Source organism: Triturus cristatus, chromosome 1_2 (genome assembly GCF_964204655.1).
Source record: "Triturus cristatus chromosome 1_2, aTriCri1.1, whole genome shotgun sequence".
Classification (NCBI taxonomy): domain Eukaryota; kingdom Metazoa; phylum Chordata; class Amphibia; order Caudata; family Salamandridae; genus Triturus; species Triturus cristatus.
In genome coordinates, this window is record NC_140580.1 from 1,194,549,309 (window position 1) to 1,194,575,806 (window position 26,498).

A 26,498-nucleotide genomic window follows, 5' to 3' on the forward strand; every position below is an offset into this window, starting at 1 on the left:
GCCTTCCAAAATGCGCCGGAGTCTCTGATAACAGAGGCTTCGCGCAGAGCAAGCCAGGCTTCCGTTTTAATCGCATTTCTTCTTCCTTTTAAGGCAAGCTTATACTGTTTCCGGGCCTCTCTAATCTCATCCTTATTTTTCTCTGCCGAGTGCAGGGCGTGTTTGAGCTTCCTATATGCCTCTGTGCATTTGGAGTCAAGCCATCCTTCTTTCCCTGTTTTTTTTTTTTATTAACTTTAAGAATAAGAGCCCTCTTAATGTAGTCTGTAATAACATTAAAACCATCAATATCTTCCTTATATGTGCTCTTCTCATCCAGACAGGCCATGATCTTATCGTTACAGTTTGATACATCATTTGGGTCTAGTTTGGCCCAGCGTAGCGCATATCCATCCTGTCTAGACAGGGTTATGTTTCCTACAAGGGTTGTGGGACTCTTAACCCTGTTTGTCTCTTGGCTAAATAACAGAGTGCCCATACTCTGCGGAAAATGATCACTTAAGGGCATCTTGTGAATACAAAAATCCATAATTCTTGAACAGTGCCTATTAGATGCCAGAATGAAATCTATAGTAGTGATGATTCCCCGGCCATTAAAGGTAGGTTACTCTGGTTAGTGCCCAGAGTATTAACAGAACCTAGATCAAATTGAAACACAATTTCATTTAAAAGGTCACCATGCCTAGAATGTGGGAAATGGGGAAAAATCATATCATTGTCATGAATAATGCCACAATTCCCAGTTTCGGCTTGTTGACATAATACAGAATTAAAATCCCCCCCGAAACTATAAATAAATCATGATTTGCAGACTCCTGTAAATTTTGTAAATGACGGCGTATGGATTTCACAATCCCCTCAATTGAGTCATGAGGAACATTATTATAATAACTCACTATGATCAGTGCGTAAAATCTATCCACAGGTAGGCAGATGATCTGATAAAAGCAGTCCTCGGCAATGATATGTTTCAAACCTAGTAAAATTTGGCAGAATCAATAAGTGCAAAGACCCCCCTTTGCTCTCCCATGCGATGATGTCACAGCTGGTGTATGTAAGGTTTTATAGCCATGTATGCGGAGAGGCTCCACCGCCCATGTTTCCTGGCGGCTGATGAGATCAAACTTCTGAACGAAGTCATTCCATACAATATGTGTCACCTTAGATTTTAACCCGGCGACGTTGCAGAACATAAAGTTACATCTACCATTCCCATTGTTACCCAGATTTATGTCTCTACTAGAGGTTAAGTAATAAGCTTCTAATGTAGGGGATACTCTTGGGATCGCCGTTATGGTAGTTGAAGGGATAATGCTTATCTTGTTATGTGGAGTCAGATTATCCATGTTGCAAATAGTAGGCAGTGAATGTGTGACAAGCGTGTCATATCACTACATTTCCATATCTAACAATGGTCCTGCGCCCGCTGTAACATCATCGTCCCTATGAGTTGTACCCAAAGTGCTAACCTGAGCGCATATATCAGTAGCTAATTTGTCAGTGGCGTTCTCGGCAGGGTGCTCATATCCTTAGGCTCAGCTATACTAATAGCGGATATGTTCAGCCAGTCCACATCTTCCAAGTTAGGGAGTACATCAACACGACTATAAGTAGGAACACCATACATTGAGTTGTAAGTTACAAGTGGGACTTCCCTACTTGGTTTGATATTGTTAAAAAACTGGGTTTGTAAAAGTATCCTAATGGTACAATATTAATATATTGAGCTGAGATTAAGTGGTTTCCCGCCCTGCTCAAAATCGACTGAATAAGCTGCGGGGTTTTGAAATTTAGTATAACACAGTCTCCAGCCGTGTCCTTGCGCCCCCTCCCTATCCAACTCACCCTTCTAGCCATTTCGAACTCTAAGAAGAGTCTTTCTGTTAAACCAGTCCTGGCACCGAGCCAGCATAACAACTTATTTCTCAGATTCTCCCAGGTCTCAACCATCCCACGGTGCAGTCTGGGGACATTCACTAATACCACAGCATAGGGGGTTGCAGCCGGTGGTACGTCTATATAAGTTGCCGAGTTATCGCGCTCGGGGTCATCCACAGTTCCAAGCTCTTTACTCTCCTTAGGATCAACCATTTGGTTAGATATGGCCGCACTCAGGGTAGTTGGCTTATGTCGTGCCCCTATAGCAGTGCTGAGTATTGGGGGGTTTCCCCCTCTATCTGGAGTTTCTCTCGTCACAGTCGGGCGCTTGTTATTGACTTCGCTGGTAGTGTAGGTGTTGAACCGAGTACTAGGATTTATATTGACTGTGTAGGTGCTCTGACTATTACGAAGATCTGGTAGGATGGGCTGGCGTCTATCCAGACATTCTGATAGGGCGTCTTCCATTGCCCCCAGTCTACCGTCTCGGCTGTTTAGGGTCTCCCTGAGATCATTATCGAGGGCATCCAATTTGTTTTTCAATTTCAGTACTTCGTTCTGTGTGCGAAAATTAGAGCTGGCGAAGGCGTTCTCCCGCGCACACGTCTTATTAGCTGCCCACGTCCTATCTTTCTTTGGGCTCTTTTTTGTATTACACGGGGGGTTGCCATGTCCTTTATGCTAATTTCCCTGTCCAACTTGAGTGAGGTGTCTGGGTTTCTAGGACGCTTAGAGGGCGGTTGAGAATCACTTTCAAGATCACTATATATTATATGTTCCAAAATATTCATGACGCAACCATTTGGTTTATCAGATCTACTGTGCCTTTCAGTCGGTGGATCAGTTAACCCTTTGCTGTTATCAACTGAGACGGGGTCACCACCAGTGTTCGCCTTATCTGGGTTCAGAGCCTCTTCTACCGTTAAGATTTGCGGTTCTACAGCACCCATGGCTACTGTCAAATAATTTAATAATGTTAAACAAGGTTCTTCCCCCGTTTTTTTATGTTGACTAATAGATATGTTTCTCTTCCCCAGTTTTACTCAGCTTCAAAAATAAAAATAAAAAGATGTCTTTGAATATGAGAATATAAGAGAATATATAACCACCTTAATTCCAGATACTATATCTAGTCTTATTATTCCGGAAAAAGCTCTCGAGAATACTTCGGAGGGGCCCCACGGAATTGTCAATAGTCAAATAGATATAAATTGTCAATTTCAGAGTGCCAAATACAGACGAATGTCCATGTGCTTTGTATAAATAGAATCGGGAACACAGTGCCTTCATTAGCGCGTATTTTAGCCAAGAAACACGAGCCGTGGCCCAGCCCGGCCTCTTCCGATCGATGACGGCCCGGTCTTGGCCCGGGCCGAGCCCGGGCCGAGCCCAGGCATGCCCCGCGCGCGTCCCACGCTGCGGGAAATGCCGGCCTCGCGACCCCGGGGCCCCGCAGCCCGTCCCGCACAGGTAAAGCGGGTGCGCTGGGTCCGGGTGCAAAGATGCAAAGTTTCCAAGGCGCGCGGATCAAATCACGGGGGGCCTGGACTCCAACTCTAAAGGGCAATGGGAGAGCGAGGCTGCACAGTCACTGAGGAGTGTAGGCCAAAAATGGGAAGAAACCTAAAACAAATACTAGAAGAGCCCTTCGGTTCAATACCCATCGAGCCCCCCAAAAAACCTGTAAGAAACGTGAGCGGAAATGGAGGCAGCATTCCGAACTATCTTTACAAACGGAATATAAACCAAGCTCTAAATGAATCCAGAAGGCGCAGGCCCCATTCTATGAAGATAAAATCCAGCAGGCCTCAAACTCCCCCAAGGCTGTTGAAGCATCGACCACTCACAGTGCGCCCGGCGGGGGCCGCACTCTTGCTCCGAGATCTGACCAGGGCTTCGCCCCTGTAGATGAAGACATCCTGACAGATGGGCCCAGGGAGGTGGCGTCCAGGACAGAGCCTGGGCCTGGAATACAGATCTCGCCAGGTCATGGAAACGACAGGTTTCTCTGAAAGTATGCCATCTACTTGCGGGGCGCTGCAGGGGTCGCTACTCAGCCCTACTGCTGTTAATGTTTATATGCGCAGTTGGCACAGATTGTTCAGGAGCGCGGCCTGCCCATAGTTTCCCATGCAGATGACGCGCACACCAGCAGTTAGTGTCCTGCTTGGAAAGAGTGGCTACATGTAGGACTAACTGCTGTGTGACATTAAAGAGCGACAATGCAGAACTGATGATTTTACAAAATCATCCCATTCCCAGGCCGCTGACTAGCTGGCCGAGCTGTATGGGGAACTCTCCTGTCCCCAACTCCCCCATTAAGAATCTGGGATGTGGATGGACAGGGGCCCAACGATGGACGGCCAAGCACAAAAACTGCTGGCACCTGCTGTGGATTGCTCAGAATGGTTAGGAAGATTCTGTAACGTAACCCGAAGCCCCGGTGATCCGGCCTCGATAGTCTCCCGCCTTGATTATGGCAACTCCCTTTATTTGGGATCACCAGAATAAGTTATAAAAAGACACAATGTTGTACAATGCGCGGCGGCTAGGCTTCTCATCAAGATACCAAATGATGAATCGTGAGGGAGTCTTCGAAACATTGGCTGCCTGTGGATGCCAGGAAATCAATGAAATATCTTTGCATCTCACACAAGGCAATCGATAACAAAGGACCTGAGGCCTGCCACACTTCTAAGATCGTCCCAAAAACACCTCCTCGGAACTTCTAGAATGAAAAGAGCGTGATGGAGTGACAGATCATGCACACATCTGATTCCAAAGGAAGGAACGGCAGCTCACACTTAGGAAAAAACTCAAGACATGGTTATTCCCCAAGTAATCTCAAATTTGCATAGCTACCCGGTACAGTACCTTCTATCAGCACAGGGAAGCTCTTGGACAGCCACGCGATTCACAGACCCCAAACAAACATTGCTGGCTCATGAGGATGGTGGCATTCCACACACCGCTGGATCAGGACACACTATGCTACCACACATTGCTGGCTCACGAGGATGGTGGCACACCATACACCGCTGGATCAGGACACACTATGCTACCACACATTGCTGGCTCACGGGGATGGTGGCACACCATACACCGCTGGATCAGGACACACTATGCTACCACACATTGCTGGCTCACGAGGATGGTGGCACACCATACACCGCCTGATCAGGACACACTATGCTACCACACATTGCTGGCTCATGAGGATGGTGGCACACCATACACCGCTGGATCAGGACACACTATGCTACCACACATTGCTGGCTCACGGGGATGGTGGCATACCATACATCGCTGGCTCAGGACACACTATGCTACCACACATTGCTGGCTCATGAGGATGGTGGCACACCATACATCGCTGGATCAGGACACACTATGCTACCACACATTGCTGGCTCACGAGGATGGTGGCATTCCACACATCGCTGGATCAAGACACACTATGCTACCACACATTGCTGGCTCACGAGGATGGTGGCACACCACACACCGCTGGATCAGGACACACTATGCTACCACACATTGCTGGCTCACGAGGATGGTGGCACACCATACATCGCTGGATCAGGACACACTATGCTACCACACATTGCTGGCTCATGAGGATGGTGGCATTCCACACATCGCTGGATCAAGACACACTATGCTACCACACATTGCTGGCTCACGAGGATGGTGGCACACCATACATCGCTGGATCAGGACACACTATGCTACCACACATTGCTGGCTCACGAGGATGGTGGCACACCATACATCGCTGGATCAGGACACACTATGCTACCACACATTGCTGGCTCATGAGGATGGTGGCATTCCACACATCGCTGGATCAAGACACACTATGCTACCACACATTGCTGGCTCATGAGGATGGTGGCATTCCACACATCGCTGGATCAAGACACACTATGCTACCACACATTGCTGGCTCACGAGGATGGTGGCACACCATACATCGCTGGATCAGGACACACTATGCTACCACACATTGCTGGCTCACGAGGATGGTGGCACACCATACATCGCTGGATCAGGACACACTATGCTACCACACATTGCTGGCTCATGAGGATGGTGGCATTCCACACATCGCTGGATCAGGACATACTATGCTACCACACATTGCTGGCTCACGAGGATAGTGGCACACCACACACCGCTGGATCAGGACACACTATGCTACCACACATTGCTGGCTCACGAGGATAGTGGCACACCACACACCGCTGGATCAGGACACACTATGCTACCACACATTGCTGGCTCACGAGGATGGTGGCACACCATACATCGCTGGATCAGGACACACTATGCTACCACACATTGCTGGCTCATGAGGATGGTGGCATTCCACACATCGCTGGATCAGGACACACTATGCTACCAAACATTGCTGGCTCACGAGGATGGTGGCACACCACACACCGCTGGATCAGGACACACTATGCTACCACACATTGCTGGCTCACGAGGATGGTGGCACACCATACATCGCTGGATCAGGACACACTATGCTACCACACATTGCTGGCTCACGAGGATAGTGGCACACCACACACCGCTGGATCAGGACATACTATGCTACCACACATTGCTGGCTCATGAGGATGGTGGCATTCCACACATCGCTGGATCAAGACACACTATGCTACCACACATTGCTGGCTCACGAGGATAGCGGCACACCATACATCGCTGGATCAGGACACACTATGCTACCACACATTGCTGGCTCACGAGGATGGTGGCACACCACACACCGCTGGATCAGGACACACTATGCTACCACACATTGCTGGCTCACGAGGATAGTGGCACACCATACATCGCTGGATCAGGACACACTATGCTACCACACATTGCTGGCTCACGAGGATGGTGGCACACCATACATCGCTGGATCAGGACACACTATGCTACCACACATTGCTGGCTCATGAGGATGGTGGCACACCACACACCGCTGGATCAGGACACACTATGCTACCACACTGTCAGACTTGGCATCTTTTGGCGTGTTTCCCCTGAGTTTTTGCTTTCTGACCTCCTGGTTTTTACTCTGTTTTTGCTGGCGTAGTGTTTCTGCGCACTTTTCTCACTGCTGATCAGTGGTAAAGTGCAGGTGCTGTGTGTAAATTGTGTTATGGATTGGTGTTTCCATGGTTGGATATTTGACTTATTTGTTAGTTCCTAGTACATTGCACGGAGTGTGCCAGGGCCTGTGACTCAAATGCTACTCGTGGGCCTGCAGCACTGATTGTGCCACCCACGTGAGTAGCCCTGAAAAGGTAACTCAGACCTGCCATTGCAGACTCTGCGCGCAGTTTGTAACTGCCATTTCGACTTGGCCAGTGTGCACAATTGCCGGTCCCTCACCTTCCCTTTTCTTACATGTTAGTCACCCCTAAGGTAGGCCCAAGGTACCCCTGTGGGTAGGGTGCAGTGTATGTGAAAGGTAGGACATGCCCTGGTGTGTGTGGCATGTTCTGATAGTGAATTACGGCCAATTTCGTTTTTCGCTATTGCAAGGGTACCTGTTCCTTATAGGACAGAATGGGGAGTTTGTTTATAATATCTTATAAACATAACTGGCCCGGGGAATTAGGTAGCAAAGTAAAGTTTAGTATACCTGAACTCAGAATCTAAAGATGCATCTTTTAGTGAAGGTGATTTTTACATTCGGTGTTTGAAAATACAACTTTTAGAAAGTAGGTATTTTCTTTCTCAGTCACCCCGTGTGCCTCTTTGGAATGTGGATTGCCTGTCTGGGTTTTAGATGACAGAAGGCTGGGGAGCAGGAGTGACTCCAGATAGTCTAGGTGGGTCACAAAAGGGCTGAATAGACCTGGGCTGCAATGCAATTGGGGAAGGCGGAAGACATTTCCTTGCACCTCAAAGGGCCTGGTCTGCCTCTGACCATGCCGTCTCCACCTCCTGCCAGGAAGTCACACCAGAGAAGGCAGAACTGGTTCTGGCTGGGCACAGACACTCTCTGACAAAGAGATAAAAGGATGTTGGGATATAAATACTGGGGCCCAGACCCCTGAACTATAGAACTCTTTTCGATCAAGAAGACAGCGACCTGTGGGCACCGCACTCTGCCCCGCCTTGCTTTACGACGATGCCTTGGTATCCCCGACACCGCCGCTCCATGCCAAAATCTACGCCACTGCTTGCACCGTGGTTCGAGGGCACCGCTCGTAAAGTTACACGACGCACGGCCCTCATCCCGCACCGCAGCCTTGGCTTCCGGACGCCGGCACCATCGACTCCAGTTCGTCGGCTGACGACAGCGCTTCAGCCAAGACGACACCACTGCTTGCACCGTGACCTGCCAGCACCGCGACAAGCACCGCCTTCACCTCGCACCGCAACTCTGGTCTCACCGACGACACCATCTGATGCCGCCACCGAGCCGCTGCTTGTACCGTGACCTGAGGGCACCCCACGACGCACCACTGCACTTCGCACCGCAGCACCACACGCCTGCTGACGCCAGCGCTCCTGACTTCAAGAGAGGGGAGTTCGGCCTGCAACACGTGTGACTTCAAGGGCCCCAACGACTCTTGCACTGACCTCCAGAACCGATGCCTGCGGACGCTGTGCTTTCGGAAGCTCAACGAGAGGTCGCCGATGCCCTGCATTTCTAAAAGGTACTGTTTGCGGGTCTTCCCGACACCGTACCTGGCCTGCGACGCCGCGGTCAGCCAGAACTCTTTGGATTTGTTTGCTTATGATGCCGGAATAGCCCCAGACACAGCTATTGAGGAACTATTTTTCAAGCAAATTTTGATAAGTGAAGATTTTTAAGTACTGTATTGTGGATTTTTATCGTTTTTGGTCTTGTCTTAAATATATGAAAATATCGGATATTTTTCTAAACTGGTGTGGTGTCCTTTTGTAGTGCTTACATTGTATTACTGTTGGTTATGTGCAAATGCTTTATACGCTGCCTTTAAGATAAGCCTGACTGCTCGTGTTAAGCTGCCAAGGGGGTGAGCAGGGGTTATTTTAGGAGTGTAACTCCTAAAACCTGACTAGAGTGGTGGTTTCTGCCCGACTTTGGCACATAAACTAGCCGACCAAAAATCCCATTTCTAACACACAGATTGCTGGCTCATGAGGATGGTGGCATACCACACACCGCTAGATCAGGACACGCTATGCTACCACACATTGTTGGCTTATGAGGATGGTAGCATACCACACACCGCTGGATCATGACACATTTTGCTATCACACATTGCTGGCTCATGAGGATAGTGCCATTTCACACACCGCTGGATCATTACACACTATGCTACCACACACTGCTGGCTCATGAGGATGGTGGGATACCAGACACCGCTAGATCAGGACACACTATGCTACCACACATTGCTGGCTCATGAGGATGGTGCCATACCACACACCGCTGGATCATGACACACTATGTAACCACACATTGCTGGCTCATGAGGATGGTGCCATACCACACACCGCTCGATCAGGACACACTATGCTACAACATATTGCAGGTTCATGAGGATGGTGGCATACCACACACCAATGGATCATGACACACTATGCTACCAAACATTGCTGGCTCATGAGGATGGTGGCCTACCACACACCGCAAGATCAGGACACACTATGCTACCACATGTTGCAGGCTCATGAGGAAGGTGGCATATCACACGCCGCTGGATCATGAAACTCTATGCTACCATACATCGCTGACCCATGAGGATGATGCCACACGACTCATCCCGGATCATGACACACTATGCTACCACACATGGATGGCTCATGAGGATGGTGGCATACCACACACCCCTGGATCATGACACATTTTGCTACCACACATTGCTGGCTCATTAAGATGGTGCCATATCACACACCGCTTGATCAGGAGACACTGTGCTAACACACATTGGTAGCTCACACTGTGACAAAGCTTCTTGCCTCAGAAACATCAGGTCATGTTGGTGGACATGGGCAAGGATTAGACCCACAGGCTCCGAAACATTACAGGTCATCTCCTGCCCTTAAGAGATATATGAATGTTCCTCACCTTTGCCCTGGATGAAACAGTTTGTGGTGGCACTGAGTGCGGTTGGTGCCAGGTGTGGGAGCTCTTCATCTGTACCTTGTGACACGCTGGGTGTGGGAGCTTCTCACTGCTTCCTCTGGGTGGTGATGAGTAATGGAGTTCTTTGCTATTTCTCTGGGAGGTGATGGGTTTGGGAGCTCCTCACCTCTTTCTTGGGGTGGTGCCGTCTGTGAGAACCTCACACTTCTGTCCCTAAATGGAAGTGAGTGTGAGTGGTGCTAGAAGTGGGAGCTCCTCACTGTTTCCGCTGGTAGATGCTGAGGATTTCCTACCCTCTAGCAGTGTAGGGACCATCTCTGTCTTTAGAGCCAATGACTGCGGCTTCGCCTTCCTTCTCATGTGCTCTGGTGGTCAGAGTGTAGGGGATGTGGGGAGTGCGACTATGGAACATCTTCAGTGAGAGGGAAGCAGTAATTACAGAGGGTACAAATAAAAGGAACATTGCAAGCATAGTTCAACCGCTGCTGGTAGGGCTGTGCCTCCACAGACCAGCCATCAGGAGACGATTCTGAAGTACCTACCCACGCCGAGCATTGCAGGGCGGCTCCTGGCCAGGCGGACAGTGCCCGAGGCAGCTGGAAAGGTCCCCTCTCCCTTACAGGTCAATTGCAGGGAGGAGTCCTGTCCGGGGTTCGAGACAGACTTGGCTGTTGAGGGAGGCCTGGAAAACACAAAAACCACACATTTGGTAACTTTCCTATTGCACTTAAAGTCAGACACCAAAGTCATCCCTCCACACTACTCCCCCTTTCATTATGACATACGCAGGACTAAACAAAAGAGCTACCTTTGGTAACACTCTGCTGGAAACTCTATTTATGATTGCAGGTCCTCGCCTTGTGAGTGTCTCCAGCTTTCAGACTGGATTTGGAAACTCTTACAAAGTTCTTGCATGATGGCTTGTGGCTTCACCAACCCCCATCATGACTTCAACTTGTCACTGGACATGACAACACGGATCTGCATGAAGGCACCACTCCTGCATGCGCTCAGTTTAATTATTATTCCTTTCTGTGCCTTCAGATGCAGAGGAAAGACGACAGATTGAATCTCAGCAGGACGTGTGTGACCCTCAGTTGGGGCTTTATCAATTCATTTATAAAGTCTACTACACGGAACGGGAAGTGGGCAGGCTGTGACGAATCTGCAGTTAGACAGAGTGTCCACTAGAAAGAGCGTTACCAAAAGTAAGTCATTGAATCTTCTGATGGATACTTCAACCACAGGTTCCTTACCATGTGACTCAATACCAAAGCAATGCCCTTCTGAGGAAGGGCTGCAGGACCGAGCAGGTAAAATGGGGCTCTCTGCGGACTTGCGAATCAATGCATTCGGGCCTGGTGACAGTATGGACCGACGCCCTTATGTCGACCTGACAAATATCCGCAGCAAAAATATTGCGAGCAGGAGCTCTGGTTGGGGCCTTGCCCCGGTAGAGCGATCTCTCAGGCCTCCAGAGGAGCCCTTTGGGAACCAAGGCACAGCACAGCTTGATGCAAAGGACAGTCCTTCGAAATAAGATCGCTCTCTGGACTGTCTTCTCTTTCTTTGCACCAGCAAACCCAGCAGACACAGGATCATCATCCGCAGGGCACTCCTTAGTGCTATTCCTGTACAAGCTAAGGGAGCATAGTGGGTCACACCAATGCAGCCTCTGCTCCTCCTATGACTGATATGGCGGAGAAAGGAGTGTGGGAAGAAAGGTGAACTGCTGCACATGAGGAGCTGACACCAGTCCTGGAAAGAAGGTAAACTGCTGCACATGAGAAGCTGACACCAGACCTGGAAAGAAGGTGAACTGCTGCGCATGAGAAGCCGACACCAGTTCTGGAAGGAAGGTGAACTGCTGCGCATGAGAAGCTGACACCAGTTCTGGAAGGAAGGTGAACTTCTCCGCATGAGGAGCTGACACCAGTTCTGGAAGGAAGACGAACTGCTCTGCATGAGAAGCTGACACCAGTTCTGGAAGGATGGTGAACTGCTCCGCATGAGGAGCTGACACCAGTTCTGGAAGGAAGACGAACTGCTCCGCATGAGGAGCTGACACCAGTTCTAGAAGGATGGTGAACTGCTCCGCATGAGAACCTGACGAACAGTTCTGGATGGAAGGCAAACTGCTGCGCATGAAAAGCTGACACCAGTTCTGGAAAGAAAGTGAACTGCTTTGCATGAGAAGCTGACACCAGTTCTGGAAGGAAGGTGAACAGCTGCGCATGAAAAGCTGACACCAGGTCTGGAAGGAAGGTGAACAGCTGCGCATGAAAAGCTGACACCAGTTCTGGAAGGAAGGTGAACTGTTGCGCATGAAAAGCTGAGACCAGTTCTGGAAAGAAGGTGAACTGCTCCGCAAGAGGAGCGGACACCAGTTCTGGAAGGAAGACGAACTGCTGCGCATGAGAAGCTGACACCAGTTGACACAGATTGGTTAACAATTGTTACAACCTATGGCCTGATATGTTTCCAGGAAGCATGGGTAATGAAATCTATTAACCTAGATGGCGATCGTTCCTTCCATTGCCCCGCCCTTCCTTCAAACTCAGGCCGTGCCAGGGGGGGGGATTTTGACCCTCTTGAAAAATACACTAAAACTAAACGTCTTGTCATTTCACAACGACTCCCCTTACTATCACCTTCAACATTTAAAGGGCTCCTATGGTTATACACTTCTTTTAATTAACTTTTATAATAATAATTTCACTGGCAATATGACACGTTGGAAGGTGAAATTAATATACTTTTTAACAACCTTAAACAGTCCCCAAACATCCTGTGGGTGGGCGATTTTAATGCGCACAGTTGCTCCTTTGTAAATAAAACAGTGTGTGGCATAACTAATGAGTCAGGGGAGCCCATTCCACATTTCAAGCACAACTCTTACGGAGATGCTCTGAATAGATTGTTTGTAATTAACAATTTAGAAATTTGGAACCCTATAGATCCCAGCTCGGGCAGGTTACAAAACACATTTGGCCTGGCCACTCAAGGCTCAACCTTAGACTATCTAATGGTTTCTGCACCTCTTAAAAATTCTATCTGTGACGTTTTGATTAAGCCTTTTGGTTTTAGTGATCATGCAGCCATTATTTGTAACCTGGAATGGGAAGGAATACATCCGAAGCAGACAAGGCATGTCAAACCCTTGATAGCCAGAAATAATGGGACTAAAGGAATAACTGTTCCCGTTGTGCTCGGAAATAGATTAAAGGCCAGATGTGAAACTGAGGTCCTGTGAACACGTATGTTCTGGATGTTCCCAATGTATATCAAGCGGTTATCAGAGATCGCATGTTTCTGAAATTATGAAAGTAGGCATCAGGTGTGATTTAAGCAAGATTTCTTTATATGCGTCAAGTTCAGACCAATACAATAATGAAAGCAAATCAGCCGACACGTGTTTCGTCACAACGTGTAGCGTAATGACTCTTCAGGGGTGGCAATGGACGGTCCACAATTCCTATGAGGCTTGGGGGCCGGAATTCCAGTATTCAAATAGGGAATCCTAGTAGTCAATCAGCGGGGGCAATTGCAGGAGAATGGGGAGCGGATCCGAGCTGGGTGTCCGTGGATTCAATTAGGGATTTCCAGATTGCCCGAGGTGGACGTGTCGTTCGTTGAGATGGAGCGGATCCCGGTGGAAGCGAGCAGCAACCAGCTACTGGTGCTCGAGGCAGCAAGCGCAGGTCAGTCAGTGACCTGTCTGCACCATACCTACCCATTTCCATATACACACACGGTGCACACGCTTGAGCGCCATTCTTCCGCAAAACGAAACCCCCAATTACTGTTACCACTAAAGGCCAGATGTATCAACATTGTATTTTGTGAGTCCTTAATAGCGAATTTTACCAATTCGCTAATATGAACTCGCAAAATGCAATGTATGTAGGTTTCTCAAATAAAATTGTGGTTCCTACGCATTCCTTATTTGCGACTCGCAAATTGCGAGTCACAAACAAGGAATGGCTTCCCATTCATTCCTACGGGCCTGGAGGCCCATAGGAATGAATGGGAATTGCATGCGCAATTTACGAGTACCCAATAGGTACTCACAAATTGTGCATACAATTTCAAGGGTGCCAAATGGACACCCTGTTGCACCCCTGAAAGATGCATGTGTGCACATGTGGTGCACATACATGCCTAACTAGAGGTTGGTGGTAATTTGCGATTCCTTAAAGCCAGATCGCAATTTTGTGTTGCTTCCTGCATTGCAGTTAAGGTATCGCAAATTGCGATGCCTTAAATGCATTCGCAAAATAGGTCATCGCAAAAATTGTGATTCCTTATTTTGCAAATGCCTTTTGAGATGATACATCCCCAAAAGCTTTTTACTGTTCGCAAACGATAAAACGCTTGATACATCTGACCCTAAATGACATCTTGACCTGCCTAGCATTGGATCCTGACCCTACCACATCCTTTGAACAGATATTATGTGAGATTAAAAGCGTTCTAACTAGGAAAAGACCTATCACCAGTACGTTAGGTCCAAGATGGTTTAATCAAGTATGTACCAAGTCCCTATCGAACCTACATCAGGCCCACCGATCCACCGCTAGAGATGCAGAACTGGTTAAGCTTCTGCGTCTCCGATATAAAGAGGCAAGGAAGGCCAGAACCACAACTCGTAGGGACGAAGCTTGGGAACGACTGTATCAAGAAGCCATTTCAAATGATGCCAGTGATTGGTGGAGAGTTTTCAAAGCTCCCTTTCTCAAATCATCCATGAATTCGAGCTTAGACAGTCATGTGGACGAGGAATCTTGAGTCGCACACTTATCCTCAATATTCGACTCAAATGCTGAGGGAGTGGCTACAGAGCGGGCTGCCACTGTCACTCCTTCCAAATCTCCTCTCATTTTTAATCTTTATGAGATTAGAGAGGCTCTTATGCCCGGATATTACTCCGATAGAATTCTTCGTGGAGCACACAGACCTATAGGGTCCGGTGCTGACAAATATCTTTAACTCAGTTGCCATTGTGGGCCCACTGGACACATGGCTGAAATCCATCTCAATTCCTATGCAGCTTATATCCAAAGACACTGTTTCCAGACGCAGCTTATATCTAAAGACACTGCAGTCAGGCGCAGCTTATATTCAAAGACGCTGCTGCCAGACGTAGATTATATCCAAAGACGCTGCTGCCAGACGTAGATTATATCCAAAGACACTACTGCCAGACGCAGCTTATATCCAAAGACACTGGAGCCAGACGCAGCGTGTATCCGAAGACACTGTTTCCAGACACAGCTCATATCTAAAGAAACTGCTGCCAGGCGAAGCTAATATCTAAAGACACTACTGCCAGACGCAGCTTATATCCAAAGACACTGTTTCCAGGCGCAGCTCATATCTAAAGACACTACTGCCAGACGCAGCTTATATCTAAAGACACTACTGCCAGACGCAGCTTATATCCAAAGACACTACTGCCAGACGCAGCTTATATCCAAAGACACTGTTTCCAGACGCAGCTCATATCTAAAGACACTACTGCTAGACGCAGCTTATATCCAAAGACACTGTTTCCAGACGCAGCTCATATCTAAAGACACTACTGCCAGACGCAGCTTATATCTAAAGACACTACTGCCAGACGCAGCTTATATCTAAAGACACTACTGCCAGACGCAGCTTATATCCAAAGACACTACTGCCAGACGCAGCTTATATCCAAAGACACTGTTTCCAGACGCAGCTCATATCTAAAGACACTACTGCCAGACGCAGCTTATATCTAAAGACACTACTGCCAGACTCAGCTCATATCTAAATACACTACTGCCAGACGCAGCTCATATCTAAATACACTACTGCCAGACGCAGCTTATATCCAAAGACACTCTTTCCAGACGCAGCTCATATTTAAAGACACTCCTGCCAGACACAGCTTATATCTAAAGACACTACTGCCAGACGCAGCTTATATCTAAAGACACTACTGCCAGACACAGCTCATATCTAAAGACACTACTGCCAGACGCAGCTTATATCCAAAGACACTCTTTCCAGACGCAGCTCATATTTAAAGACATTCCTGCCAGACACAGCTTATATCTAAAGACACTGCTGCCAGACGCAGCTTATATCCAAAGACACTACTGCCAGACGCAGCTTATATCTAAAGACACTACTGCCAGACACAGCTCATATCTAAAGACACTCCTGCCAGACACAGCTTATATCTAAAGACACTACTGCCAGACGCAGCTTATATCCAAAGACACTACTGCCAGACGCAGCTCATATCTAAAGACACTACTGCCAGACGCAGCTTATATCTAAAGACACTACTGCCAGACGCAGCTTATATCCAAAGACACTGTTTCCAGGCGCAGCTTATATCCAAAGACACTACTGCCAGACGCAGCTTATATCTAAAGACACTACTGCCAGACGCAGCTTATATCTAAAGACACTACTGCCAGACACAGCTCATATCTAAAGACACTCCTGCCAGACACAGCTTATATCTAAAGACACTACTGCCAGACGCAGCTTATATCCAAAGACACTACTGCCAGACGCAGCTCATATCTAAAGACACTACTGCCAGACGCAGCTTATATCTAAAGACACTACTGCCAGACGCAGCTTATATCCAAAGACACTCCTGCCAGGCACAGCTTATATCCAAAGACACTGGAGCCAGACGCAGCTTATATCCGAAGACACTGGAGCCAGACGCAGCTTATATCCAAAGACACTACTGCCAGACGCAGCTTATATCCAAAGATACTGCTGCCAGGCGCAGCTCAGATCCAAAGACACTGGAGCCAGACGCAGCTCATATCTAAAGACACTACTGCCAGACACAGCTCATATCTAAAGACACTACTGCCAGACGCAGCTCATATCTAAAGACACTACTGCCAGACGCAGCTTATATCCAAAGACACTGGAGCCAGACGCAGCGTGTATCCGAAGACACTGTTTCCAGACACAGCTCATATCTAAAGAAACTGCTGCCAGGCGAAGCTAATATCTAAAGACACTACTGCCAGACGCAGCTTATATCCAAAGACACTCTTTCCAGACGCAGCTCATATTTAAAGACACTACTGCCAGACACAGCTTATATCTAAAGACACTGCAATCAGGCGCAGCTTGTATCCAAAGACACTCTTTCCAGACGCAGCTCATATTTAAAGACACTACTGCCAGACGCAGCTTATATCTAAAGACACTACTGCCAGATGCAGCTCATATCTAAAGACACTACTGCCAGACACAGCTTATATCTAAAGACACTACTGCCAGACACAGCTTATATCTAAAGACACTACTGCCAGACACAGCTTATATCCAAAGACACTACTGCCAGACGCAGCTTATATCCAAAGACACTCTTTCCAGACGCAGCTCATATTTAAAGACACTCCTGCCAGACACAGCTTATATCTAAAGACACTGCTGCCAGACGCAGCTTATATCCAAAGACACTCTTTCCAGACGCAGCTCATATTTAAAGACACTACTGCCAGACACAGCTCATATCTAAAGACACTACTGCCAGACACAGCTTATATCCAAAGACACTCTTTCCAGACGCAGCTCATATTTAAAGACACTACTGCCAGACACAGCTTATATCTAAAGACACTGCAATCAGGCGCAGCTTGTATCCAAAGACACTCCTGCCAGACACAGCTTATATCCAAAGACACTACTGCCAGACGCAGCTTATATCTAAAGACACTACTGCCAGACTCAGCTCATATCTAAATACACTCTTTCCAGACGCAGCTCATATTTAAAGACACTCCTGCCAGACACAGCTTATATCTAAAGACACTGCTGCCAGACGCAGCTTATATCCAAAGACACTACTGCCAGACGCAGCTTATATCTAAAGACACTACTGCCAGACACAGCTCATATCTAAAGACACTACTGCCAGATGCAGCTCATATCTAAAGACACTACTGCCAGACACAGCTTATATCCAAAGACACTACTGCCAGACGCAGCTCATATCTAAAGACACTACTGCCAGATGCAGCTCATATCTAAAGACACTACTGCCAGATGCAGCTCATATTTAAAGACACTCCTGCCAGACACAGCTCATATCTAAAGACACTACTGCCAGACGTAGCTTATATCCAAAGACACTACTGCCAGACGCAGCTTATATCTAAAGACACTACTGCCAGACACAGCTCATATCTAAAGACACTACTGCCAGACGCAGCTTATATCCAAAGACACTGCAGTCAGGCGCAGCTTATATACACAGACACTGCAGTCAGGCGCAGCTTATATCTAAAGACACTACTGCCAGACTCAGCTCATATTTAAAGACACTACTGCCAGACACAGCTTATATCTAAAGACACTGCAATCAGGCGCAGCTTGTATCCAAAGACACTCCTGCCAGACACAGCTTATATCCAAAGACACTACTGCCAGACGCAGCTTATATCTAAAGACACTACTGCCAGACTCAGCTCATATCTAAATACACTACTGCCAGACGCAGCTTATATCCAAAGACACTCTTTCCAGACGCAGCTCATATTTAAAGACACTCCTGCCAGACACAGCTTATATCTAAAGACACTACTGCCAGACTCAGCTCATATCTAAAGACACTGCTGCCAGACACAGCTTATATCTAAAGACACTACTGCCAGATGCAGCTTATATCTAAAGACACTACTGCCAGACGCAGCTCATATCTAAATACACTACTGCCAGACGCAGCTTATATCCAAAGACACTCTTTCCAGACGCAGCTCATATTTAAAGACACTCCTGCCAGACACAGCTTATATCTAAAGACACTACTGCCAGATGCAGCTCATATCTAAAGACACTATTGCCAGACACAGCTTATATCTAAAGACACTATTGCCAGACACAGCTTATATCCAAAGACACTGCTACCTGACGCAGCTTATATCTAAAGACACTGGAGCCAGACGCAGCTTATATCCAAAGACACTGCAGTCAGGCGCAGCTCATATCTAAAGACACTGCAGTCAGGCGCAGCTTATATACACAGACACTGCAGTCAGGCGCAGCTTATATACAAAGACACTGCAGTCAGGCGCAGCTTATAAACAAAGACACTGCAGTCAGGCGCAGCTTATAAACAAAGACACTGCAGTCAGGCGCAGCTTATATACAAAGACACTGCAGTCAGGCGCAGCTTATATACAAAGACACTGCAGTCAGGCGCAGCTTATAAACAAAGACACTGCAGTCAGGCGCAGCTTATATACAAAGACACTGCAGTTAGGCGCAGCTTATATACACAGACACTGCAGTCAGGCGCAGCTTATAAACAAAGACACTGCAGTCAGGCGCAGCTTATATACAAAGACACTGCAGTCAGGCGCAGCTTATATACAAAGACACTGCAGTCAGGCGCAGCTTATATACACAGACACTGCAGTCAGGCGCAGCTTATAAACAAAGACACTGCAGTCAGGCGCAGCTTATATACAAAGACACTGCAGTCAGGCGCAGCTTATATACACAGACACTGCAGTCAGGCGCAGCTTATATACACAGACACTGCAGTCAGGCGCAGCTTATATACAAAGACACTGCAGTCAGGCGCAGCTTATATACACAGACACTGCAGTCAGGCGCAGCTTATATACACAGACACTGCAGTCAGGCGCAGCTTATATACAAAGACACTGCAGTCAGGCGCAGCTTATAAACAAAGACACTGCAGTCAGGCGCAGCTTATATACACAGACACTGCAGTCAGGCGCAGCTTATATACAAAGACACTGCAGTCAGGCGCAGCTTATAAACAAAGACACTGCAGTCAGGCGCAGCTTATATACACAGACACTGCAGTTAGGCGCAGCTTATATACAAAGACACTGCAGTTAGGCGCAGCTTATATACACAGACACTGCAGTCAGGCGCAGCTTATAAACAAAGACACTGCAGTCAGGCGCAGCTTATAAACAGACACTGCAGTCAGGCGCAGCTTATAAACAAAGACACTGCAGTCAGGCGCAGCTTATAAACAAAGACACTGCAGTCAGGCGCAGCTTATATACAAAGACACTGCAGTCAGGCGCAGCTTATATACACAGACACTGCAGTCAGGCGCAGCTTATATACAAAGACACTGCAGTCAGGCGCAGCTTATATACAAAGACACTGCAGTCAGGCGCAGCTTATAAACAAAGACACTGCAGTCAGGCGCAGCTTATATACAAAGACACTGCAGTCAGGCGCAGCTTATATACACAGACACTGCAGTCAGGCGCAGCTTATATACAAAGACACTGCAGTCAGGCGCAGCTTATATACACAGACACTGCAGTCAGGCGCAGCTTATATACACAGACACTGCAGTCAGGCGCAGCTTATATACAAAGACACTGCAGTCAGGCGCAGCTTATATACAAAGACACTGCAGTCAGGCGCAGCTTATATACAAAGACACTGCAGTCAGGCGCAGCTTATATACACAGACACTGCAGTCAGGCGCAGCTTATAAACAAAGACACTGCAGTCAGGCGCAGCTTATAAACAAAGACACTGCAGTCAATGTTCAGCCATCAATGTTATTGCAGGTAGTGCATACATCTAAAGTCACTTTTGTGAGAAACACAGAGAAAGGCATATGGGGAAAGGATGAAAAAGCAGCAAGCAGTCCTCTGAATCTCCCGCCATGGAATGCCACAATAGAAATTTGATTACTCACCTTTTGAAGCAAGGATCTCCTGAGAGAAGGGACATTCCAATTGTGACCTGTTGGAGAAGAGATATAGTCAGAGATACACAAAGAGACCACAGGATGAAGAAAAGCTGATGAAGGGATCACAGGGATAAAACAAAGCTGATGAAGGGATGCAGGGATAAAACAAAGCTGATGAAGGGATGCAGGGATAAAACAAAGCTGATGAAGGCACCGCAGGGATAAAACAAAGCTGATGAAGGGATGCAGGGATAAAACAAAGCTGATGAAGGGATGCAGGGATAAAGGAGGGCCTACAGGCTGTTAGAGAGGTGAAGGAGACAGTATTTGTAGGATGTCAGAGAATGGATGGATGCTGTGAGAAGAGACAGGTGCTTTAGGAGAGGAGAGGTGGTGCTGGAAATAGAGGCAGACCTTGTAGGATGTGAGAGGTGAGGGCAGAGCAGGCATTAAGTGCAGGATGGCAGAGGGGAGTGAAGTGCTGGGAGGATTTCAGATAATGGACGGATGCTGGGAGAAGACTTCTAGGAGATCAGAGTGCAGAGAGGGAAGGGCGTTCCGGCAGGATCTGCAGGATGTCAGATAGAGGATGCGCTTGGACAGCAGGGAGACAAGTGAAAGAGACTGCAGGTATCCGCACACCTTGAGGATGGAGTTGTCCTGGCGCGTGTTCTTGGTGTCGTAGCCCTCCAAGAGGCAGCACCGTGCAGTAAATCCGGCGCCCGCAAACTCTGCCAGATTAAGGTCCGCGAACCCAAGCTGTGAGGGGCAAAAAAGAAATGAGGGCGTCAATGCTGCGAGTCAAGACAGATCCCCAGGTTAGGCTTCCACGTGACCGGGGGGGGGGGGGGGGGGGTCTAGTCTGGTGGGATCTTGTGTGGGTGGGGTAAGGGGTGTGGGGTGCGGGCCCTCGGTCCACAGGCTTTAATGACAGGAGGGCATCTACAAACAGGGCGACGGGCCCTGGGATGTAGCGCGTTCTTGAGGGCTTTGAAGCGCCTGCGGCGGGAGCAGGGGCGCCCCTTGCCTCCTGAAGGCTGCCGAGGAGGCGGCAGCGGGCAAAAAGCGCTCTTCCAAGATAAAAGGGGCGACTGATGGATCAGGACTATGTGGGAGTGTTTAGAGAAAAGAGCCCTGGATATAAATTCATGGAACCCCCTCCCTCCCCCGCCCGAAAAATTATATGAAAATCCAATCAGAAAAATCCACAAGAGACTGAGTTCACATTTAAACGGTGACGGTTTGTTAACATCTGAGGATCAATGACAGGAATTACAGAAGGCGCGCGGGTAACAGCAAATCTGTCCATAACGTTCAAAATGCAGAAACAGCGAGAAGCGCCATGGGTCGCGCCGTGAACCCGCCCCATGAACCCGCGCCCCATGAACCCGCGCCCCATGAACCCCCAGCGCCCCATGAACCCCCAGCGCCCCATGAACCCGCGCATGAACCCGCGCCCCATGAACCCGCCCCATGAACCCGCGCCCCATGAACCCGCCCCCCATGAACCCGCCCCATATGAACCCGCGCCCCATGAACCCGCCGCTTGAACCCGCGCCCCATGAACCCGCCCCCCATGAACCCGCCCCCCATGAACCCGCCCCCCATGAACCTGCGCCCCATGAACCCGCGCCGCATGAACCCCCAGCGCCCCATGAACCCCCAGCGCCCCATGAACCCGCCCCCCATGAACCCGCCCCCCATGAACCCGCCCCATGAACCCCCAGCGCCCCATGAACCCCCAGCGCCCCATGAACCCCCAGCGCCCCATGAACCCGCGCCCCATGAACCCGCCCCCCATGAACCTGCGCCCCATGAACCCGCGCCGCATGAACCCCCAGCGCCCCATGAACCCGCCCCATGAACCCGCCCCCCATGAACCCGCCCCCCATGAACCTGCGCCCCATGAACCCGCGCCGCATGAACCCCCAGCGCCCCATGAACCCCCGCCCCATGAACCCGCGCCCCATGAACCCCCGCCCCATGAACCCGCGCCCCATGAACCCGCCCCCCATGAACCCCCGCCCCATGAACCCGCGCCCCATGAACCCGCCCCCCATGAACCCGCGCCCCATGAACCCGCCCCATGAACCCGCGCCCCATGAACCCCCAGCGCCCCATGAACCCGCCCCATGAACCCGCGCCCCATGAACCCCCAGCGCCCCATGAACCCCCAGCGCCCCATGAACCCCCAGCGCCCCATGAACCCGCCCCCCATGAACCCCCAGCGCCCCATGAACCCCCAGCGCCCCATGAACCCGCCCCCCATGAACCCGCCCCCCATGAACCCGCGCCGCTTGCGGTCTGTGCCGGTGAGGACGCGCGGGGAGCCCGGGGGGACCCAGGAAGACCCCAAGAGCAGCTGGAGAAGCAGAGCCGCGCGAGTCTGCTCTTGAGGGGCAGTGAAGGCCCCGCTCCTTCTCCACATGACAAGATGAACAGTCATCGCTGTGTGAACACAAAGATGCACCGAATGAAACAAGACTGACACAGGAACACACCGCGTGCTCGTGTTGGCTTCTGCTCCACCTCGAGGGCCTGATCCCCAAAGGAAAACTTACAGCTTTGAGCAACTTGACGACTGTTTGATATTCACAGAGGGATTTTACTAGCAGTATCTCGACAACATGGGAGGACGGATCCCGCACGCAAGATGTGGAACCCACGGGCAGAGGAGCTGCTCTGTGGGATTGGAAGCCATGAGATGCGGAGGAGAGGAGATCAGAGGAGGGGAGATCGGAGGAGAGGAGAGGAGATCGGAGGAGAGGAGGAGATCGGAGGAGAGGAGGAGATCGGAGGAGAGGAGGAGATCGGAGGAGAGGAGGAGATCGGAGGAGAGGAGATCGGAGGAGAGGAGGAGGGGAGATCGGAGGAGAGGAGATCGGAGGAGGGGAGATCGGAGGAGAGGAGATCGGAGGAGAGGAGGAGATCGGAGGAGAGGAGATCGGAGGAGAGGAGGAGGGGAGATCGGAGGAGAGGAGATCGGAGGAGGGGAGATCGGAGGAGGGGAGATCGGAGGAGGGGAGATCGGAGGAGAGGAGAGGGGAGGAGAGGAGATCGGAGGAGGGGAGGAGAGGAGGGGAGGAGATCGGAGGAGAGGAGAGGGGAGGAGGGGAGATCGGAGGAGAGGAGGAGAGGAGATCGGAGGAGGGGAGATCGGAGGGGAGGAGAGGAGATCGGAGGAGAGGAGATCGGAGGAGAGGAGATCGGAGGAGGGGAGATCGGAGGAGGGGAGATCGGAGGAGGGGAGATCGGAGGAGAGGAGAGGGGAGGAGGGGAGATCGGAGGAGAGGAGGAGAGGAGATCGGAGGAGGGGAGATCGGAGGAGAGGAGAGGGGAGGAGGGGAGATCGGAGGAGGGGAGATCGGAGGAGAGGAGATCGGAGGAGAGGAGATCGGAGGAGGGGAGATGGGGAGATCGGAGGAGAGGAGAGGGGAGGAGAGGAGATCGGGGGAGGAGAGGAGGGGAGGAGATCGGAGGAGAGGAGAGGAGATGGGAGGAGAGGAGATCGGAGGAGAGGAGGAGAGGAGATCGGAGGAGGGGAGATCGGAGGAGAGGGGAGGAGGGGAGATCGGAGGAGGGGAGATCGGAGGAGGGGAGGAGGGGAGATCGGAGGAGGGGAGGAGGGGAGGTCGGAGGAGAGGAGATCGGAGGAGGGGAGGAGGGGAGATCGGAGGAGAGGAGGAGGGGAGATCGGAGGAGGGGAGATCGGAGGAGAGGAGATCGGAGGAGAGGAGATGGGAGGAGAGGAGATGGGAGGAGAGGAGATGGGAGGAGGGGAGATCGGAGGAGAGGAGGAGAGGAGAGGGGGGGAGAGGAGAGGAGGAGGGGAGATCGGAGAAGGGGAGGAGAGGAGATCGGAGGAGGGGAGGAGAGGGGAGGGGAGGAGATCGGAGGAGAGGAGATCGGAGGAGGGGAGGAGAGGAGATCGGAGGAGAGGAGATCGGAGAAGGGGAGATCGGAGAAGGGGAGGAGGGAAGATCGGAGGAGAGGAGATCGGAGGAGGGGAGATCGGAGGAGGGGAGATCGGAGAAGGGGAGATCGGAGAAGGGGAGGAGGGGAGATCGGAGAAGGGGAGATCGGAGAAGGGGAGGAGGGGAGATCGGAGGAGGGGATATCGGAGGAGAGGAGATCGGAGGAGAGGAGATCGGAGAAGGGGAGATCGGAGAAGGGGAGGAGGGAAGATCGGAGGAGGGGAGATCGGAGGAGGGGAGATCGGAGGAGGGGAGATCGGAGGAGGGGAGATCGGAGAAGGGGAGATCGGAGAAGGGGAGATCGGAGAAGGGGAGATCGGAGAAGGGGAGGAGGGGAGATCGGAGGAGGGGATATCGGAGGAGAGGAGATCGGAGGAGGGGAGATCGGAGGAGGGGAGATCGGAGGAGGGGAGATCGGAGGAGAGGAGATCGGAGGAGAGGAGGAGGGGAGATCGGAGGAGAGGAGATCGGAGGAGGGGAGATCGGAGGAGAGGAGATCGGAGGAGGGGAGATCGGAGGAGAGGAGATGCGGAGAAGGGGAGATCGGAGGAGGGGAGATCGGAGGGGAGATCGGAGGAGAGGAGATCGGAGGAGAGGAGATGCGGAGAAGGGGAGATCGGAGGAGGGGAGATCGGAGGAGAGGAGATCGGAGGAGGGGAGATCGGAGGAGAGGAGATCGGAGGAGAGGAGATGCGGAGAAGGGGAGATCGGAGGAGAGGAGATCGGAGGAGAGGAGATCGGAGGAGAGGAGATCGGAGAGATCGGAGGAGGGGAGATCGGAGGAGGGGAGATGGGGAGATCGGAGGAGGGGAGATCGCTGGCACCACAGGAGACATGGGAGGAGACGACTCTGGGGTCGGACCTGTCCTCTTTGTGGCACGGATCCTTACACTGTCTACACTCTGCACTTACACGGGCTGCGTACACAGAAATCATGGCTTCACCCTGAATAGACTGCATTGGACACCTCAGGAGGTCGCCAGATTCGTAAAGGACCCGACCCCTAAATGTAGAAGATGTGAACCTTTTGAAGCAAACCACGAACATGTTTTTGTGACTTGTCCAATGCTTGAAAGATTTTGGGAAATTGTGAGTAGTGTCAGATCAATGATCGGAGCAAACATCGAGACGACTCCTGTGATGGTCTTGTTAGGGGTCGATACTATAACAAGGTGTCTTTTTAGTAAAAGTCAGTGATGTTCGGACACCCCCTCCCTGAACCCAACACAGCCTGATGGACACCCCCTCCCTGAACCCAACACAGCCTGATGGACACCCCCTCCCTGATCCCAACACAGCCTGATGGACACCCCCTCCCTGAACCCAACACAGCCTGATGAACACCCCCTCCCTGAACCCAACACAGCCTGATGGACACCCCCTCCCTGATGGACACCCCCTCCCTGAACCCAACACAGCCTGATGGACACCCCCTCCCTGAATGAACCCAACACAGCCTGATGGATACCCCCTCCCTGAACCCAACACAGCCTGATGGACACCCCCTCCCTGATGGACACCCCCTCCCTGAACCCAACACAGCCTGATTGACACCCCCTCCCTGAACCCAACGCAGCCTGATGGACACCCCCTCCCTGAACCCAACACAGCCTGATGAACACCCCCTCCCTGAACCCAACACAGCCTGATGGACACCCCCTCCCTGATGGACACCCCCTCCCTGAACCCAACACAGCCTGATGAACACCCTCTCCCTGAACCCAACACAGCCTGATGGACACCCCCTCCCTGAACCCAACACAGCCTGATGGAAACCCCCTCCCTGATGGACACCCCCTCCCTGAACCCAACACAGCCTGATGTGCACCCCCTCCCTGAACCCAACACAGCCTGATGGACA

The 26,498-nt window shown here is 50.5% G+C and overlaps 1 protein-coding gene across 9 annotated transcripts in view; it reads right to left on the reverse strand.

Annotated features, from left to right (window-relative positions):
- Positions 1-26,498, reverse strand: part of EEIG1 (estrogen-induced osteoclastogenesis regulator 1) — a 743,239-nt gene that overhangs the window by 419,823 nt on the left and 296,918 nt on the right. For all 9 annotated transcript variants that reach the window (XR_014965472.1, XM_085614167.1, XM_085614162.1 and 6 more), the window contains 3 exons: positions 21,306-21,422; positions 20,670-20,716; positions 10,510-10,649 (listed from right to left, as the gene is read on the reverse strand). Coding sequence is in view for 8 of the 9 variants with exons in the window: in XM_085614167.1 (XP_085470293.1) it covers positions 10,510-10,649; positions 20,670-20,716; positions 21,306-21,422 (304 nt within the window). In the remaining variant the exon portion in view is untranslated. The remainder of the gene's footprint in view (positions 1-10,509; positions 10,650-20,669; positions 20,717-21,305; positions 21,423-26,498) is intronic.